The sequence below is a fragment of the Lagenorhynchus albirostris genome, chromosome 2 (assembly GCF_949774975.1).
Source record: "Lagenorhynchus albirostris chromosome 2, mLagAlb1.1, whole genome shotgun sequence".
NCBI classification, from domain to species: domain Eukaryota; kingdom Metazoa; phylum Chordata; class Mammalia; order Artiodactyla; family Delphinidae; genus Lagenorhynchus; species Lagenorhynchus albirostris.
The window spans coordinates 95,668,126-95,689,088 of NC_083096.1; the positions used below are offsets into that span (position 1 = coordinate 95,668,126).

The 20,963-nt window shown below is 36.9% G+C and overlaps 1 protein-coding gene and 1 pseudogene across 3 annotated transcripts in view; both read left to right on the forward strand.

Annotated features, from left to right (window-relative positions):
• The first annotated feature begins 9,485 nt into the window (after positions 1-9,485).
• Positions 9,486-20,963, forward strand: part of COL11A1 (collagen type XI alpha 1 chain) — a 190,839-nt gene continuing 179,361 nt past the window's right edge. For all 3 annotated transcript variants that reach the window (XM_060142441.1, XM_060142440.1, XM_060142442.1), the window contains exon 1: positions 9,486-9,620. In XM_060142441.1, the coding sequence (XP_059998424.1) occupies positions 9,515-9,620 (106 nt within the window). In that variant the 5' untranslated portion in view covers positions 9,486-9,514. The remainder of the gene's footprint in view (positions 9,621-20,963) is intronic.
• Positions 16,995-17,576, forward strand: LOC132516446 (superoxide dismutase [Mn], mitochondrial-like; annotated as a pseudogene).

Below are 20,963 nucleotides of genomic sequence, written 5' to 3' on the forward strand. Positions count from 1 at the left end.
ATGATCCAAAATCTTGGAAATAGAATGGAGAAAATACAAGAAATGCTTAACAAGAACCTAGAAGAACTAAAGAGAAAACAAACAGTAATGAACAACACAATAAATGAAATTAAATATTCTCTAGAAGGGATCAATAGCAAAATAACTGAGGCAGAAGAATGGATAAGTGACCTGGAAGATAAAATAGTGGAAATAACTACTGCAGAGGAGAATAAAGGAAAAAAAAAAAAAGAATTGAGGACAGTCTCAGAGACCTCTTGGACAAGATTAAACACACCAACGTTTGAACTATAGGGGTCCCAGAAGAAGAAGAGAAAAAGAAAGGGATGAGAAAATGTTTGAAGAGATTATAATTGAAAACTTCCTAATATGGGAAAGGAAATAGTTAATCAAGCCCAGGAAGCACAGAGAGTCCCTTAACAGGATAAATCCAAGGAGAAACATGGCAAAACACATATTAATCAAACTATCAAAAATTAAATACAAAGACAAAATATTAAAAGCAGCAAGGGAAAAGCAGCAAATAACATACAAGGGAATCCCCATAAGGTTAACAGCTGATCTTTCAGCAGAAACTCTCCAAGCCAGAAGGGAGTGGCAGGACATATTTAAAGTGATGAAAGGGAAAAACCTACAACCAAGATTACTCTACCCAGCAAAATCCTCATTCAGATTTGGCAGAGAAATGAAAACCTTTACAGACAAGCAAAAGCTAAGAGAATTCAGCACCACCAAACCAGCTTTACAACAAATGTTAAAGGAACTTCTCTAGGCAGGAAAGAAAAGAGAAGGAAAAGACCTAAATTAACAAACCCAAAACAATTAAGAAAATGGTACTAGGAACATACATATCAATAATTACCTTAAATGTAAATGGATTAAATATTCCAACCAAAAGACATAGACTGGCTGAATGGATACAAAAAGAAGACGCGTGTATATGCTGTCTACAAGAGACCCACTTCAGACCTAGAGGAACATACAGACTGAAAGTGAGGGGATGGAAAAAGATATTCCATGCAAATGGGAATCAAAAGAAAGCTGGAGTAGCAATTCTCATATCAGACAAAATAGACTTTAAAACAAAGACTATTACAAGAGACAAAGAAGGACACTACATAATGATCAAGGGATCAATCCAAGAAGAAGATATAACAATTGTAAATATTTTTCCACCCAACATAGGTGCACATCAATACATAAGGCAAATACTAATAGCCATACAAGGGGAAATCGACAGTGACACAATCATAGTAGGGGACTTTAACACCCCACTTTCACCAATCGACAGATCATCCAAAATGAAAATAAATAAGGAAACACAAGCTTTAAATGACACATTAAACAAGATGGACTTAATTGATATTTACAGAACATTCCATCCAAAAACAATGGAATACACTTTCTTCTCAAGTGCTCATGGAACATTCTCCAGGATAGATCATATCTTGGGTGACAAATCAAGCCTTTGTAAATTTAAGAAAATTGAAATTGTATGAAGTATCTTTTCCAACCACAATGCTATGAGACTAGATATCAATTACAGGAAAAGATCTGTAAAAAATACAAACACATGGAGGCTAAACAACACACTACTTAATAACCAAGAGATCACTGAAGAAATCAAAGAGGAAATCAAAAAATAACTAAAAACAAATGACAATGAAAACACGATGACACAAAACCTATGGGATGCAGCAAAAGCAGTTCTAAGAGGGAAGTTTATAGCAATACAATCCTACCTTAAGAAACAGGAAACATTTCAAATAAACAACCTAACCTTGCACCTAAAGCAATTAGAGAAAGAACAAAAATCCTCAAATTTAGCAGAAGGAAAGAAATCATAAAGATCAGATCAGAAATAAATGAAAAAGAAATGAAGGAAACTATAGCAAAGATCAATAAAACTAAAAGCTGGCTCTTTGAAAAGATAAACAAAATTGATAAATCATTAGCCAGTCTCATCAGAAAAAAAAGAGAGAAGACTCAAATCAATAAAACTAGAAATGAAAAAGGAGAAGTAACAACTGACACTGTAGAAATACAAAGGATCATGAGAGATTACTATAAGCAACTATATGCCAATGAAATGGACAACCTGGAAGAAATGAACAAATTCTTAGAAATGCACAACCTTCCGAGACTGAATGAGGAAGAAATAGAGAATATGAACAGACCAATCATAAGCACTGAAATTGACACTGTGATTAAAAATCTTCCAACAAACAAAAGCCCAGGACCAGATGGCTTCACAGACGAATTCTATCAAACATTTAGAGAAGAGCTAACACCTATCCTTCTCAAACTCTTCCAAAATATAGCAGACGGAGGAACACCCCCAAACTCATTCAACGAGGCCACCATCATAGTTATACCAAAACCAGACAAAGATGTCCCACAGAAAGAAAACTACAGACCAATATCACTGATGAACATAGATGCAAAAATCCTCAACAAAATACTGGCAAGCAGAATCCAACAGCACATTAAAAGGATCATACACCCTGATCAAGTGGGTTTTATCCCAGGAATGCAAGGATTCTTCAATATACGGAAATCAATCAATGTGATACACCATATTAACAAACTGAAGGAGAAAAACCATATGATCATCTCAATAGATGCAGAGAAAGCTTTCAAAAAATGCAACATCCATTTATGATAAAAACCCTCCAGATGGTAGGCATAGAGGGAACTTACCTCAACATAATAAAGGCCATATATGACAAACCCACAGCCAACATCATCCTCAATGGTGAAAAACTGAAACCATTTCCACTATGATCAGGATCAAGGCAAGGTTGCCCACTTTCACCAATATTATTCAACATAGTTTTGAATGTTTTAGCCACAGCAATCAGAGAAGAAAAAGAAATAAGAAGAATCCAAATTGGAAAAGAAGAATTAAAGCTGTCACTGTTTGCAGATGACATGATACTATACATAGAGAATCCTAACGGTGTTACCAGAAAACTACTAGAGCTAATCAATGAATTTGGTAAAGTAGCAGGATACAAAATTAAAGCACAGAAATCTCTTGCATTCCTATACACTAATGATGAAAAATCTGAAAGTGAAATTAAAATTAAAAGTGAAATAAAATATCTAGGAATAAACCTACCTAAGGAGACAAAAGACCTGTATGTAGAAAATTATGACACTGATGAAAGAAATTAAAGATGATACAAATAGATGGAGACATATACCATGTTCTTGGATTGGAAGAATCAACATTGTGAAAATGACTCTACTACCCAAAGCAATCTATAGATTCAATGCAATCCCTATCAAACTACCACTGGCATTTTTCACAGAACTAGAACAAAAAATTTCGCAATTTGTATGGAAACACAAAAGACCCCGAATAGCCAAAGCAATCTTGAGAACAAAAAAAGAAACTGGAGGAATCAGGCTCCCTGACTTCAGACTATACTACAAAGCTACAGTTATCAAGACGGTATGGTACTGGCACAAAAACAGAAAGATAGATCAATGGAACAGGATAGAAAACCCAGAGAGAAACCCATACACATATGATCACCTTATCTTTGATAAAGGAGGCCAGAATATACAGTGGAGAAAAGACAGTCTCTTCAATAAGTGGTGCTGGGAAAACTGGACAGCTACATGAAAAAGAATGAATTTAGAACACTCCCTAACACCATACACAAAATAAACTCAAAATGGATTAAAGACCTAAATGTAAGACTGGACACTATAAGACTCTTAGAGGAAAACATAGGCAGAACACTCCATGACATAAATCACAGCAAGATCCTTTTTGACCCACCTCCTAGAGAAATGGAAATAAAAACAAAAGTAAACAAATGGGACCTAATGAAACTTCAAAGCTTTTGCACAGCAAAGGAAACCATAAACAAGACGAAAAGACAACCCTCAGAATGGGAGAAAATATTTGCAAAAAAAGCAACTGACAAAGGATTAATCTCCAAAATTTACAAGCAGCTCATGCAGCTCAATATCATAAAAGCAAACAACCTAATCCAAAAATGGGCAGAAGACCTAAATAGACATTTATCCAAAGAAGATATACAGATTGCCAACAAACACGTGAAAGTATGCTCAACATTACTAATCATTAGAGAAGTGAAAATCAAAACAACAATGAGGTATCACCTCACACCAGTCAGAATCGTCATCAAAATCTCTACAAACAATAAATGCTGGAGGGATTGTGGAGGAAAGGGAAACGTCTTGCACTGTTGGTGGGAATATAAATTGATACAGCCACTATGGAGAACAGTATGGAGGTTCCTCAAAAAACTAAAAATAGAATTACCATATGACCCAGCAATGCCACTACTGGGCATATATGCTGACAAAACCATAATTCAAAAAGAGTCATGTACCACAATGTTCATTTCAGCTCTGTTTACAATAGCCAGGACATGGAAGCAACCTAAGTGTCCATCAACAGATGAATGGATAAAGAAGATGTGGCACATATATACAATGGAATATTACTCAGCCATAAAAAGAAACGAAATTGAGTTATTTGTAGTGAGGTGGATGGACCTATAGTTTGTCATACAGAGTGAAGTAAGTCAGAAAGAGAAAAAACAAATATTGTATGCTAACACATATATATGGAATCTAAGAACAAAAAAGTTCATGAAGAACCTAGGTGCAAGACGGGAATAAAGATGCAGACCTACTAGAGAATGGACTTGAGGACATGAGGAGGGGGAAGGGTAAGCTGGGACGAAGTGAGAGAGTGGCATGGACTTATATATACTACCAAATGTAAAATAGATGGCTAGTGGGAAGCAGCCGCATAGCACAGGGAGATCATCTCTGTGCTTTGTGACCACCTAGAGGGGTGGGATAAGGAGCGTGGGAGGGAGGGAGATGTAAGAGGGAAGAGCTATGGGGATATATGTATATGTATAACTGATTCACTTTGTTATAAAGCAGAAACTAACACACCATTGTAAAACAATTATACTCCAATAAAGATGTTAAAAAAAAATCCCATCTTCTTCTTCTATTGATAGAGATGTTGATGTTTCCTATAACACTTTGTAGAAAGTCTTGTTTAATATTTGCTGACACACAGGAGCTTCGTAAATGCCAAATCCATTCAATTAAGAAGAAAAAAGATAACAGAGAGTAAAAATATCTTGACAAAATTCCAACAAGTATTTAAGGTTTTGCCCTGAGTCATTCTGTTCTCTGTTCCTCTCTTCTATGTTTGGATAATTATGAAAAAGAACTATGATAGCTTCCTGTGAGTATAGCTAACTAAAGGATATTTTTAAGAGAGATGTACATGAATGTATAAGGCAATAGGTCTTGCTTGTTTGGGGTTCATTTAGATTTGATTTTACGTTAAGTTCTTTTAAACAGCATGGGTCTGTCATCTCTGAATTGACTCCTTCAACACCCTAACAGACCAAACTTTTCATCTGAATACTGTTTTATCATTAAAATTGCACTAAATTTAGATTCCTCTCAAGTTCTGTATGTTATTTCACAGTAAATGTGCAGAAAAATACCCAATCATCACTGTGGGGTAATTGTGAGCTAGGCTGACTATGAAAATAAACTTCTCTATCCCTTCCCCACCCCCAACTTTCTATAATACAATGGTCCATCTGTGAGGTAAGAGGGACCAACTCCACTTTAAAACAGAAGATATTTTTTAGCCACTCATGTATTAGAAAAAAAAAAGCTTTAAAATAAATGTCAAACTGCTTAGTCATTTCTTTCTTAAAATAATTGACCTAAAGTTCAGAAAAGGGCAAGAAAGACAAACTATTAGGCACAGTAAGAGAGGGATTACATTCAACAGCAATTTTCTTTTAAACATTTTAAGTATTTCTGATATGTGCAAGAGTTTCCCACCCGCATAATAATTTCTCATTCAATAAGTCAAATTTGATGGTTTTAGTTATTGCACAGTATTTGGAGAAAATGTTCATAAATATATATATATATCTTCTCTCTCTCTCTCTTTCTCCCTTTCTGTTGTGAATACCAAATCATTTCAAAGATGATGCATCTTTTCAAAATTCTACTTCTTTCACCTAATTCTACCTGTAGTAATTTAAGTCTTAGTGTAGAGTTCCCTCTACCTCAAATACTCTATTACTGTTTGCATTAGGGACATCTAGCTATGGACAAGGTTTCTTTAGTTCCAGTTTGGTTATTGAGGTCTCAATATTTAAAACATTGCTTCTGAATCTGCATCCCCTCATTCCTAGGGATTTTTGACAATATTAAGGGAGAGTTATGAGCATTACACAATGTTTAATAAAGCTCTGTGAACTCTGAAGATTGTCTAGAACATTTAAGTTCCCCTAATATGACCTCTAATCAATTATCAAATTACTCTCTAAGTTTCCCAGACAAGCCAATATGGACAAGTGGTCAATCTAAAATACTGCCACAAAGGATGTGACTATTTTTTCTCTAAACTGTTTTCATCTTGTTTTTGAAAGACTTGTGATGAAAGCAAATTCTACAAAGCTGAATAAATATAACAAGATAGGAAATGTCCTACAGTTAATTGTGCTCCAAATAAAAGACATATGTCAAGAAAATTGTCACATTCTATTACATTTTTGAAGCTCTAAATAACAGTTAGCAAGGACTGGCTGAAAGATGGCCTAGGAAACAACGTCCTTGGAAGTCATCCCCTGTGAAGTTGAAGGTAGTGACGTGGGTCTCTTCTAGCTTCCCTTTACGCACTTTACTATTTAGCATTATACTTCCTCCTGTTGACTCCACCTCCTGCAAATCCATGGGCAAGTTCCTAGGAGGTTCTTAACCTGGCAGCTAGCTATAGGCTAGAGGGGTTAGGCATTATTAACTATTCCGTACTATGAATCCACTATATTTCCTTCCAGAGCATTAATTCAGACCCAGGTTATGTCCCTCTGGGTAGTGGCCAGAAGAATTCAGACCACAGAATACAGAGAGCATAAGGTAGTAATAACTCTATTCACCCAAGCCACTTTGCCTGAAAGGACCCATTCACCGCACTGAGAAGGCCTGAGATGTGACCAGAAGGTGGGGCTTGCTAGACTGACTGCAACATTTCTCACCTCCTAGAACAGCATCAGGCTATGGAATTCTCTATAAATCCAGAGAGTTACTGAGAAACAGTTTGGAACACCATTTCTACATGTTGCTGCAAGCACTGTAACTCTCTCTAGCTCTTGAGTTGATTTAGGATTCTGGTAGCTTCATAAATAATGTGTTTCTAAACTTTGTATTCATTTCACTGTTTTACATTTAAAAGAAGACCTAGGAAATAAGTTTAAAAATATACCAAGAATTGGACAAAAAATTCAGATTTCAAAAAATTGTGTTAACTGAAAATTCACACAAATTTTTCACTTTGAGAAGATGAAGGATAATGAAGGTGATAAATTTAGGTATATTTTTACCTTAAGGTTCTTAATTTTTAATTATACATTTCAAATTCAAACACAGTATGATATTTAATTATTTTATTAAATTATATTAACAATTTGAGGTTATAATCAGAAAAACTATTTGGTGGTATTTCTCTGCAGCTGATATAAGACATCTCAAACATTCCGCAAGCAACATTATTAATACAAAGTATTTTTTTACCTATTATCTAAGAGGTAAATTTCTTGATGTGGGAATGGTTCTTTGTCACAGAGAGTGACAGTCTTGTTGAAAGTATTTTTTAGTTGCTTTCCTCATTTTACATGCCTCTTACACATGTCCTTATACAATTCCATCTTGGGCCTCAGTATAGTCTCTGAACAGCTTCCTTCCAACTCTTAAACCACATAGCTAGAATATCTGATTAATCTCATGGGTCATGAGGTATATTTTGGTAACTAATAGAAAATTAGATTTCTAAAAATTAGTGGACATATGCACCTCATAAACTTAGTTGAGAATCCTTAAGCCATGAAATATCTTAAATACTCAGCATAGGTCCTGGCCAAAGCTTCCAGTCTTTACCAACAGGAAAATGTATTCATTCACTCAGCACATCTCTATTGAATGGCTAATGTATGCTGGCACCTTGTTTGGCTCTGTTCCAGAAAATTTTTGCGAGACGTCTTAAGAAATATTAAGGAACAAAAAGGAGCCAATAAGAGGGAATAATTTAAACGTGGAAAAAATGACCAGAGAATCGATACTCCAGGTTTAAGTGGATTACTTTGAGGAGGGGTAAGTAGAAGGAATTTAGAAACCTGCCCCCTTCTTATTATTTTCACTGTGGAGTGACCATATTTTCAGCTCCTGAGGCCCTTTATGAGGAGCTGTGGGCCTAGACGCTTGGAGATCTCTGTGAGTTGCTTTCCCTGTCTTTTCTCCTCCCCCTCTGCCCCCTCATCCGGGTTCAGGACGGAATCAGCTGGAAAATTCAATTACTCACCCCCTTAATGTCAGCTCCCATACATTTCCTTCTCCTCCCGCCTCAGAGTACAGTTCAGCTATTTAAGAGACAAGCCTTTGAATGAAGCTAGCGTAGAATTTAAACATTCAAGAGAGAAACCTGTCAGTTTCAGACCTCGACGGAGAGCTTCCCTATAAGATCATGGGTTTTGACCTCTTGGGTCCCTCCATCTCACCTTCATCCCTTTCTTTTAGTTCCCGGTTTAAAAAAAGTATTAAAAATTCTTTTCGGAGCAGGCAAAGCAATGAGTCCGCTGGTTCCACGACTGCTATAAGAAGCAGACTTTTGCACAAGGATAAGGTTACGGCTGGCAGCCCAGAACTCCAGCGGTGTGGCGGATCAGACGCTGGGCTCCTCCCCTCCCCCGCCGACGAACGAGAGGCTAACAGACGGGTGCAAGAAGACAAGTAGCTGTTTTTATTGAATACAGAAGCTCCTTGAAAACTCTGTGGACTCCGGGGCTCTCCTGCAATTCCTTTCATTCCCAAAGTGCTGGAGCCAAGCACGCGTCCCCCGTAACTCCCTCCCATTTCTTCTCGGGGATTTGGGTAGGAGAAGAGGGAGGGGAGGAGTGGGGAGATGGGGAGGGGGGTGGTTGGTGGGCTGGGCTTGCAGGGAGACCTGATTCTTGGGCAAAAGAGAGGGGGGCGGGCTCGGGGCTGCCCGCGAGGCGTGTGATTGGGTCTGACCTTCAGCGGGCTTGTCAGTTTCGCCCGGGGTAAGGGGGGCGCCGGAGGGGAGTGGGCGGAGGAGGGGGCTGCCCAGAGCCTCTCGTCCGGCCCACAGACGGCATGAAGCCTTTAGGGGCACGCAGTCCTCACAGATTTTTGGTTGAAGCCCCTCATCTGCCTTCAGTCTGAAGGCAGGGCCCCGCAGAGGACGGATCGGAGGGTCCCGACCAGCGGGGCCGACCGAGAGGGAGAGGAGGGGGCAAGAGACAGGAAGGAAGCAAACCATCAAATTTAAAGAAAAAGCCCTTTGACTTTTTCCCCCTCTCCCTCTCCAATGGCTGTGTAGCAAACATCCCCGACGATACCTTGGAAGGGAGTTGGTCTGCAGTCGCGTTTTCGTGGGTTGAGCTCACAGTTGTGAGTGCGGGGCTCGGAGATGGAGCGGTGGTCCTCTAGGTGGAAAACGAAACGGTGGCTTTGGGATTTCACCATAACAACTCTCGCACTGACTTTCCTCTTCCAGGCTAGAGAGGTCAGAGGAGGTAAGAAAAAATGGTTTTGGGGAGGTGGGAGATTGCTGTCTTTCTCATTCTGTGCCCCTCCCCCCTTCCTTCTTCCAACCCGCCTCCCCCCCCCACCCAAAGAAGCAATTCTCTTAAATCCAGATTGTAGCTGCCATCAGGTTGGAAGTGAAGACTGGAGAGAGAGATGGATGTAGGCGGGACAGTAATGGGAGAAGAGGTAGCAGGAAAAAAAGATCTGTCAGGCACAGAGCCTGCTGAAATGCCCTTCACCACTTTCCAGGGGCTTTGAAAAGAGGAAAAGTATTACCTTGAACACAAGGGCAGTTATACAAAGCTTTTGTTTGAGGAACAGTCCTTAGACTGCCCTTTGAACACATATTCTGGTTTCTTCAGATTCTAACTAATGGAAATGCTTTTTTAAAGGTGAGCTGAGGAGAAAATACAGAGAAAGTGTATAAAATGAACCTTGATGAAGTTCTCAAGCTGTTTTACTTTTAGGGATATGAGAGGAAGCAGGGGGCCTGAATCTTGAAGACTGAGAACACTGTGTGTGTGTGTGTGTGTGTGTGTGTGTGTGTGTGTGTGTGGCATTTTGAGGAGATGTTAAGAGGAAAAAATGGGAGATTATAAGAAATAGATAAAGATAGGAAGAACTTTTTTCCCGGGATTTCAGCCCCCTCCTCCTCCTGTGACCCCTCCCACCCCCAACTTCTTCTTGCAGGTTGGACGTGCAGCTCTCTTGGAGAATGATGAAACTCGCCAAGCAAATGGGGTGGGGGTGGAGGAATAGGGATTGGAGGGAAGGGGAGGGGGCGTGGGGTGGGATGGGAGGAGAGAGGTAAGGAAAAGTTCCTACGTGGCACCACCAAATATTCAATGACCAGACCTGCTCGGGAGACTGCAGCCCTGTCAGTACCCAAGGAGGGAGAGCGACTTCACTCCTCCCCTCCGCCTCCTCCCTCCCCTTCCCCCGCCCTTTCCCGCAAAGGCATCTGGCTGAAGCGGTCCGTTAGGTGCTGTAGACACGGCTGGCGGGAGGACTCCTTTGGAGTTAAGGGAGCCCAAACAGCTTAGAGTAAAAAAGCAAGCTTTGTCAGGAGTGCGCAGAGAAGTGGGGGGGTAAGAAGGAGGGTGGCGATGATTGGCTGAGGGAGAAAGAAACTGTCAACCACAAATGCGCAGGCTTTAGTGGAAACCTGAGTCTGACCCTGTGAGTGCCAAGATCTGAGTTCTCCCTAATGGGAGTTAGCGCTCCCGGAGGCCGAACTCTGCGAAACCAGGTCTGTATTTCTTCCCCACACTTTGTGATGTTCACCTTCCTGAGTAGCGGGCAGTGGTGGATTATTCCTCTGTGACTTTTCCTGGAGAATACAGTCAGAGCCTCATTAGGACTATATTTGAATTTTGAAGTAAGTTATGCTAATTACGTGGATTCATTCATTTTTACATTTTAAAAGATAAATAGTAGAGTCTTGAAAGTGGAATCCATCAAAAATTTGTATTTTACCTTTGGTACCTGGTCACCAGCTGGATTGGTCAGTTCTGTCAGCAGGTCTGCCCTCTGCTGGTTTTATTATTTGGAATTCAAGCAACTGTGTTAGTAAATGAGGCCTCTTAAAATCCTTCTAAGGATATACAGTGATGCTGAAAAAGGACACTCGATTAAGGAAGAACAGATATGCTGTTTCTTTTTGAGCTTTTTCAGCTATTTCTTTTGTTCAAACGTAGGAAAAAGTATCATAGTGGCAGCTATTTTTTTTTTAATATGGAAACTAAGACTTTCTTCAGTGAAGACAGATGCACTATAAACTCAAGAGACGTTATCATAGGCATTCAGGGGTTATTTCACTGAAGATGTTTCATTTCCACACTGGGACTTCCTTAAAGCTCTAAGGAGATCAGAAAGATCAAATTTCTATACTTGTGATGCATAATTTTTTCATTTAAATGTAGCTGCATACCTAAAACCCTTTTAAACAAACATCTCAGTACCACATCAAATAAATGGTGGAAAAAGAACCTTCTCTATTATTATAAAGCCATCTAATGTGAGAAAGAGCGAACTTTAAGGATAATATGTTGTTTCTGTTTGTCATTTTTGAAGAAATGTCTCGAAAGTTTTATGGTTATTTGGATCTTCATATTGTAAGATTTGGTATTTGTTTCACCAAGTTACTAGGTGCTTATTGCTTAGTGGGAAGCTACACATTTTAAACCTACTCTTGTAGTCATTCTTTGGCCCTTAATGAACTTCAAAAAGGAAATAGTATATTATTTATTAATGCTTAAAAAGGAAACACTAGCCTGAATCATCTCACAAGGGGAAAATAAACTCAATGTCTAGCTCTCATACTAGCCTTCAGATTTGCAATTGATGTAACAATGAATAAGTTCCTAAATAAGGTATTATGTACTAGCATTATACTATAATTTATTGATTTCACTGAGGCACACTGGTGTGATTTGGTTGCTAAACCAAAAGATAATTTAAAACAGCCTATTTTCATCTAAAATTTTTATTTCTTGGATTAAAAACACTAAAGCCTTAAAAAGTTCTGAGTCATAATAAATTGGATTCTAAAAATGTGTAGTTAGGATCCTGAAACATCTAATCTTACAGAGAAAAGTTCTTGGAGTGAATGAATTAAAAGAAAATTTATGAACAAACACAGAGTTATATTATTTTACCTTGCAAATCCAAACTCTGTAACTTGGTAATCTTTAACTTACTTATTTAAAATTTTAGTATTTATTATGATTTAGCATAAAAGAGTAAGCATTATTTTTTATAATATATTTATTTGCATTAACTTCAATTTCATGATTCATATATTTGCTTATGGTTAATATAAATGTTTTATCTCATGAATTTATTAATTTCATTTTCAATTAATTCATTACTTATTATAGGTAGAACCTGAGATTTACCTGGAATTTATAGTGACTATAGCCTGTGATTGTGTTAAGATAGAGAGTTTTAAGATAGATGGTTTTAAGCGGTTTTTAAAGGAGTTAAGATAAATTGAGTACGAAGGGAAAAAAATATCTAATTGAATCATTTTTCACTAATTAAGATGGTATTCAACCTTTGGTGGTTGAGCCAGTAATGTGCCTTGCAAAAAGTTGATTAATTTTATGAAGAACTTTCAAAGCTTGTCAGCAATTGGTAGTGAGCCCTGCTGGAGTGTTTTGAGTGCCTGGGATCAGCAGGTGAAATGGTGCTGGCTTCCAGAGTATGTGCTAATCCAACTTTGCAAAGAGATCAAGTTTGTCCCTGTGATTACTTAATCAGAAATCAGTTAAAAGATCAGATATGCTTCTGATGACAAATGCAATGTCTTCTATGATTATTAATATTGCCTTTCCATTTGTTTTTTAAATCAAAATGGACAAAGCCTGTAATAAACAATAAAGAAAAATAGGTATCTTATGAGAAGCATCTTCCTGAATCTTTTATACAGATAACCTTAGCTTAAGTGACACATATATATTCAGCTAATTATAGACACTTTCACAAAATTGTCTATTAGTTTTGAAATTAATTTTATCAATATCTTAATGTGACAATTCACTTTATAATTAATACTTAACTAGAATCTACTTTATAAAAATCACTCTATAAGAGGTACTCTCAGAGTTTTAAATAGTTATGAAGTTGAAAAACAAGAAATGTATATACCTAGATAGTATGATTGCTTATGATTTATTTAATTAATTTTTAGCTTCTGTATTTGCCTCAATTTGTGACTAAAGTTGAAGGAGCACATTATTCAAGTTATCACTAAAATATAGCAAGGCAAATATGAGTCTCTTTTCATATTTGTGGATAGGATTTCTTACAAAAAACCTAAGTAATCACCTTTCTTTTCTAAAATTTTTCTTCTTTTCTGAGACAAATTTCTCTTCACTCTGGTTAATTTATAGAAGTACTACCTATGTAATGATAATGAATGGACTTGAATCAAGCTTGGGTGAGAGTGTGTAATAAAAAGCTGAATCTTTTCAAAGGAAGAAAAGGTGTTTAGATTTTTTAAAGAGAATGCTTGAGATAGAAATTCTTATAAAAATTGCATCTCTACTACCTTCTCACTTTACTAACGAGGAAACTAAGGCACAGAAAATTTATTAGCTGAGTCCTCTTTCTCAAAAAAATATATTCTTATAATAGTCAAGGTTTTTCTAATGAGTAAGGTGAAGATTTGCAATAGTGATAAAAATATCTTTAAATAACAGTAGTCTGAGACAATGGAATAAACAATTATTACTTAACGTATATGTATTTATAGAATATGGAATGACCAAATATTACTTAAATGTACATGCTGGAGTTTAAATTAGTGAAAAGATAGATTAAGTGAAAATGACTGATTTAAAGAAAAACAGGAAATTATAGAAAGCATTTAAAAATTCCTCAAAGTCCCAAGTTTGGAGATAGGTAATTTGTAATGTTAACATACCTAATTATGTGATTCTATAAGATTATCTGTATCAAAGTAGAAAGCACAACACTTTGTAAAATATTTTTTGTATACATATCTTGCTGAATTAAGAACATAGTTTTTTATCCTCTCTAAAGTTATTAATGGAGGACCCAGTACAGCTTTGAATTTTCAAGAAGCTAAGAAAATTATATATTTATTTCAAATAAGGCAAATAGTGTCAAATTTCTATGCTTTTCATGTTAATTTTAGATTGATTGGGTGATATATATTATATATAATAGTCTGGCTTTTATTAATAAGTCAGACAATAAATTAATTTTTACTTGATATGGGTTATTTGTTTAATAGATAATTTTTTCTAAACAAGTGGTCAACTTTGGTAAAAAATAAGAGAGCACTTAGTAGTGCAAATTCTAATTCAGATTTTTCTTTTGGATTGTCAAAGTGTCTGAAATCACATAAATACCTTTTACTTCAGGAATAAATGGACTGTTAATTTGTAGGGAAGTACTCCCTCTTAATGGGCTACCATGATATGTTGTGCTGGCAACCACTATGGTAGAGCTAGTATTTCAACCAAATGAAGTTTTTTCCTCTCTTTTGGGAAATGCAGTATATGTCCTTAGGGTCCTGAAGAAGAAACTATGGAAGTTAATATTTATACTCATGGCTAATTCTAACAGTTTATATAAGTATAGGGTTTTATAAATATCGAGCCAGTCCTATCATTTTATATAATTTTTAGTGATGGCATTTAAGTATTTGAAAGCCAGAATCGTATTGTATCCTAAATACACTTTCCTTTCCCATCTACCTTTGGAGAAATAATTAAGTGCAGTTGGTCTGTGATCATTAGGAATTCAGGGCAATTGCAGAGTGGGAGCTGAGGGCTGATTTGCATTTCTGCTTTTACTCCTCCATTTCCTTCATTTAATAGTGGGGAAATGTGGCCTGAGCTGGGTGTGGTGAGAGGAAACCAAACATTTTTTTGTCTGTTGAAGTTTTGTTCCTTAGCAAAGAAGAAAGAGAGGTATGCACAGGTGCTATAAAAAGTTGCAGCGCTCCCTAAGTTGTCTCACTGAAGAGTCCATTTTAAATTCAGTTTTCAGATATACTAAAAGTATACTATAAAAAATTTCCTAAATTTGGACTTTTTCTACTCATTTATTTTGCAATTTAATTCAGAAACTAAGGGGTTTTGTTTTTCATTTAACTGCCTTCTATATTCTAATGCATCTAATATATTTATTTCTCCTTTCAAAACCCTAATATGATTTTATTTTTATAGATAATCTTGGGGGTTTTTTTCTACTTTCAGTAGTGTCAGAACTCAACATGAATAATACTATCTGGTAGAGAAGATGAAAGTCAATTTTAAAGTGATTTAGTGAGTAGTATCTATCAGTTGCAGTCTTTGGCTTACTACTGACTTGGCTAGTGGTTCTTTAGACATTGGCTGATCACCAGACCTACTGTTATCTGGTAAAATAAACTCTTTGCTTGCTGCGCATGGAATTAGAGACAGTGCTATTAATTTAGGAGAAAGAACTCAGAGAAAAGAAAGGTTATCATATTTCAGAGTAAGAGACCAGCTTAAATACGACTTGACAATTGAGAACTAAAACAAACCTGTGTAAAAGTGCTTTAGCACAATCAACTTTTGCAATTCCCTCAAACCTTCTTTTTTTTCCTTAAAAAGCATTTCTTTCTTATTTTAACCAAATTTAATTGCTTTTGAATGGCCCTGTACTGTACAGGCAAATGAAGGTCCCTATTCATAGAACTTGAGCGCATAGGGTGTCAGTGGAAGCTTCCTTCCTCTGTCTGACTGGTAAACTCACATCCGGGCTTAAACGAGCGAACCTTAGATGGTATGAGGTGGTTGGTTTTCCTTCCTCAGATTTTCACAAACAACTTCCCGAAAGGATGCCTGCCAGAAAGAGCAGTAGCTGAAATTCCTGACAAAACTAATAAGAAGCTCTAGCGCACTTTCCTACTTTGTGCTCTTGGATAGCTCTGCAGAGAAAGAGCCATAAATATTAGAGTGGTGTTTGCCCTCAATTCTCTTTTTAGACTAATTGTGGAGGACAACCTACTACTTGCTGTCACTCTTTGAACGCTGATGAATCTTCAAAATACTTCACTGGTTTTGAAGACAAAAGTGTTGTCCAAATGGCCTAGCGTGGTGTAGAGTGCCCTTCAGGATGTGGCCCTTGTGTACGTCCAGGCTCAGGATCAGCCTTTTTCCACCTGCTGCCACCCCACTCCCATTCACCCTGCACTTGTTGAGGCATGTTGAACCTCTTGCCCATATTCTCCCCTATCTTTGAACACACTATTCTTTGTACCTAGAATGTATGTTTCCTTCTCATCCATCTCACAGATGCCTTCTCATACTTCAAGATTTACCTCAAGCTTCATACTCCAGGCAGATATAATAACAAGCTCTCACATTGAATGCATGCCCATTATGTACCAGGTCCTGTTGTAAGCACTTTTTGTATAAAATATCATTTCATTCTGACAATTGTCCTGGAAGTAAGCTAATACTAAAATCTCCATTTTACCCATAAGGAAATTGAAAAACAGAGAAGTTAATTATCTTTTTTTTTTTTTTTTTTTTGTGGTACGCGGGCCTCTCACTGTTGTGGCCTCTCCCGTTGCGGAGCACAGGGTCCGGACGTGCAGGCTCAGCGGCCGTGGCTCATGGGCCCAGCCGCTCAGCGGTATGTGGGATCTTCCCGGACCGGGACACGAACCCATGTCCCCTGCATCGGCAGGCGGACTCTCAACCACTGTGCCACCAGGGAAGCCACAGAAGTTAATTATCTTGCTTAAGACCATACAACTACTATGTGATAGACCTGGGATTTGAACCGAGGCAACCATGCTCCAGAGACCTTGCTTTTGATCACTTGCCCATGTTTACTGTGTATTCTTAATGCTTTTACACAGCCTTCGTGACTTTGCTTATGATTATGGTGCCCTGGGGCCTAACATTAATGCACAAATCATGCAGCTGCACCATAGTGAATATCGTAAATTGTGTGAATAACTTGAATGCCACCAAGGAAAAATATAAAGAGACTCTCATTAAAGATGATGTTATAATTCAGGTAGCTCTTCAGCCTGCACTAAAGTTCAGTGTTGGAGGACCTGTCACCCTTCCCATTTTAGGGACAAACTTCAGCCCTAATGATGGTGGAGAACCCAAAGGGGAGTGGATGGAAGCTAGTAAATGTTACTTTATTTCCTTTGACTGATTGAAGGAGAAGTTGACAGCTGTATCTCTTGGCATTCAAGGTTCAGATTGGGGTTGGCCTGGTTTCATTAAGTTACAAGGACACTTACAAATTGCTGCCTGTTCTAATCAGGATCCATTACAAGGAAGAACAGGTCTTTTCCACTTGGGGGATTTGTATGGTAGTATGCTTACTACCTTCAGTATAAAAGTGTCAGATCTGATTATCTAAAAGCTGTTTGGAATGTAATCAACTGGGAGAATGTAACTGAAAGATACATGGTTTGCAAACAAACATTCACACACACACATTATAATTATTTCAAAAATTTCTCATTTATATGTTAGCCTTTCTCTAGGAGTTGCTGGAGGGTAATGACTGTGATTTAGATTTATTTCTTCCCCTGGTGTCTACCAACATGCCAGAATGCACAGGATATGATATAGTCACTATTTAGATTACGAATTGTCTTCTTACTTCGCTCAGCAGACTGGAACAAGGTTAAAACCTAGTTAACTTGGAGTGGTGTGAAGTGACCTCCTCATGTCATGTTGTTAGCAGTAATTAGATCTCTCCTCCCCCCCTTTTTTTACTCATTTTCTGAAAGTGAATGAGTTGCGACTTCTTTCTAGCTTTCTTCATCTGGAAAATAGTTTTGCACATTCTCTCCAAAGATATCTTTAAATATTTGAAGCTCTTGATTGACCATATTACCTCTAAAACTGTAGTTTGCTTTAACATAGGAATCTGATCGAGAAAAATACCACATGAAGTCGTGTTTTTGCTTTGACAGCAACATAAATCATCATTTCATTTGTCTACATGATTTCAACTTGTAAAAGTAATAATTGGGAAATTTCCTCTCATATATTCATTTTTGAAACCTTTATCTCAGTTTTGCATCCTATTAAGGATTGTCTGATTTTACTTAATGACTATTAGGAAGGTTAGCCTATCTATATTTATTGCTTTATGATTATTTTACTAAACTAGTTCTTTTAGAGAGCAGTTTGCATATTCCACATGTAATTATGATATTAGGAAGTACCATCTTTAAGCAAGGAGTATGTAAAATTTCAAGGGCTTAATAAGGTTAATAGTCTGTAGGTGTAGAATTGTTTTTGATGAAAAATATGTTTTTAATATTCTATTCCTATCCATTGTATGTTTTAGTTCCACTAAAATCATTAGGATGGATGTCTTTATCTGCTTAATTTAGTGTGTCTTAAGCACATAGATCGGAACTTAACACATAGTAAACATTATAAAATTTTTGTTGAAAGAGGTAAAGGTGTTGATTGCAGCTCTAATGAATTGCTCTTTAATAACCTAATTGATGATCTGAGATGGGATATAGGGTTATGTAGATCAGTTATTGCCAGTGTCTACAGAAGTATATTGAACAAATTTTTGCAATACTATTGTGATTTCCTGAAAATAGCACTCTCTGTTTTTCCTCCAAGCAAGCTATGATCTTCACCCTGAACACTCTCTCAATCTGCTTAGCATTGTTTTTTTACACAGAATTTAAATATTATCTCCTCTAGGAATACCTCTCCTTAACCATGAAGACTAGGATAATTGACCTTGTATAACATCCTAAAGCACACTGTACTAACTCCAACTTGAATACTTATCATAGAATATTTTTGATGCTAAAATGAAAGCAGGGACTGCATCTTTTTCATCTATGTAAAAATTTCTGGCATCTAGGTCTAGCACCATACCTAGATCATAATAGATGGCCAGTAAATATTCATTGAACGAATTAATGAACTCATGAGCAAGACAGTTTCACTAAAGTCAAGAAGACAGGTGTACTCAGTCCTGGCTTGATATCACAATCATTTTCAGTTACATCCCTATAGATATTAATTGAGTAGATTTTGTGCAGAATCCAAGCACAGCTGCTTTATAAGGCTCTACATATAATTTTGATGCACAACCAAGGGTTCATGAACCTTCTGTAGTAGGAAATAAATTTATACAAAGATAAGGATGTGCCTAGCTTGTGTAACAGGGTACTGGAAGTCAAGTGAAAGGTTATCTGCTATGTGGAAATCAGTTGATACATACCTTATTGCCAGACAGAAGTGGCTCTGCAAAATGATTTAAATAGATCAACTGATTATGATATTGATAATGCTTTTTAAAAAAAATCCTCCTCTCCATAGCATGTGATAAACTAAATGCCAATAAATATTGCTCTTCTCAACATTAAAGTCAAGTTGTTGTAATGAAAATATAATTTTAGTTTTATAATAAACATATTTTAATAGCTGTGACCACTTATAAATCAGCAATGCCATACTTTTCAAATATCCCACTTTCAAATGGTGTTTGTTCTTCCCTCACCATTCTCAGAGTTGTGATACTATTTCTGCTTTTGACTTTCAGTTCATATATGCTTTTTGTGATATGAGAAAGTTCAAGATTGAGGTTGTTTAATAACTGAGAAAATTAAATGACTCTCTTCTATGTGCAGTCACTATGTTAGATGCCAGGACTACAGAGATGGTTTGCCAGCCTCCATTCTCATGGAGTACGTGTGTTACTAGGAGAGTGCTGGAGTTGGGGATGTGGGCAGGGCCACATAACACAAGACCATATGGGTATATTTTTCTGGATAGAATGGATTCATGTGACTAATTTAAGAGTCCAGGGAGGCTGCTAAGATGGCATGGTCAGTGCATACTTTGATATCTGTACTTACTAGGTGGTTCCAATTGGTTGCAACTATTGGATCCTCTGACAAATAACCAGGGAAGTAGAGAGCAATGCAGCTTTTTCTGGAATAGCCAACCCACTGTAAAGTCACCTGGGGGTCTCAATGATAATTAGTACAGTTAAGTCACACTTGATATGGAGTTATGGCCTTTATAAAGTTGAAAAATATATGAATGAATAATCTTATTTTATAAAGGAGTATGTTAAGCAAGCATGTACACACTTATAAAGTCTATTATGAGACAAAGTTGCCTAACATTTTTAAACCTTAAACTGTGATTTTTTTGGTTATTAAACAAATTATAGCATGTTTTAGAACATAAAGTGTAAATAGTGATTTTTGTTTCTGAAGATTAATATGTTGGACCAAGGTCTCTATTTTGATTATTTGAGAGAATAAAATATTTATTATAAGCATTTTTAGCATTTTTAAGTCATAATGATTTCTTTCAGGGTAAGTTATATCAAATAGAGTTTTAAAAACATATCATTAATTGAGTTAGTTATAGTTTAAAATAATCTTGATAGGCTGTCAACTCCCAAAGTTTTATTTTTATCCCAGACCTTGCCCCTGAACTTCAGACTCATATACTCACTCAACTGTCTATTCAGCTATTTCCAATGGCATTATTAAGTCATCTCAAAATTAGCACACCTATAACAATTGCAGAACTCTCCTCCTGAAATCCATTCCTTTCAGTCTTCCCCATTTCAGTTAATGGCAACACAATCAGTCATGATGTTTGAGCTAAAAAACTTGGAGTCGTCTTTGACTCGTTTTCTCTCATACTCCACTCTGATCTGCTCTGTCCCCAGAATATATGCATAATCTCACAAAGTTTTTCATCTCTCAGTCCAAGAAAACAATATCAATAAAATTTTACATCTAGAAGACTACAGTTGTTTCTCTGTTCTCTGATTCCACTCCAGTGTCCCTAGAGTCTGTTCTC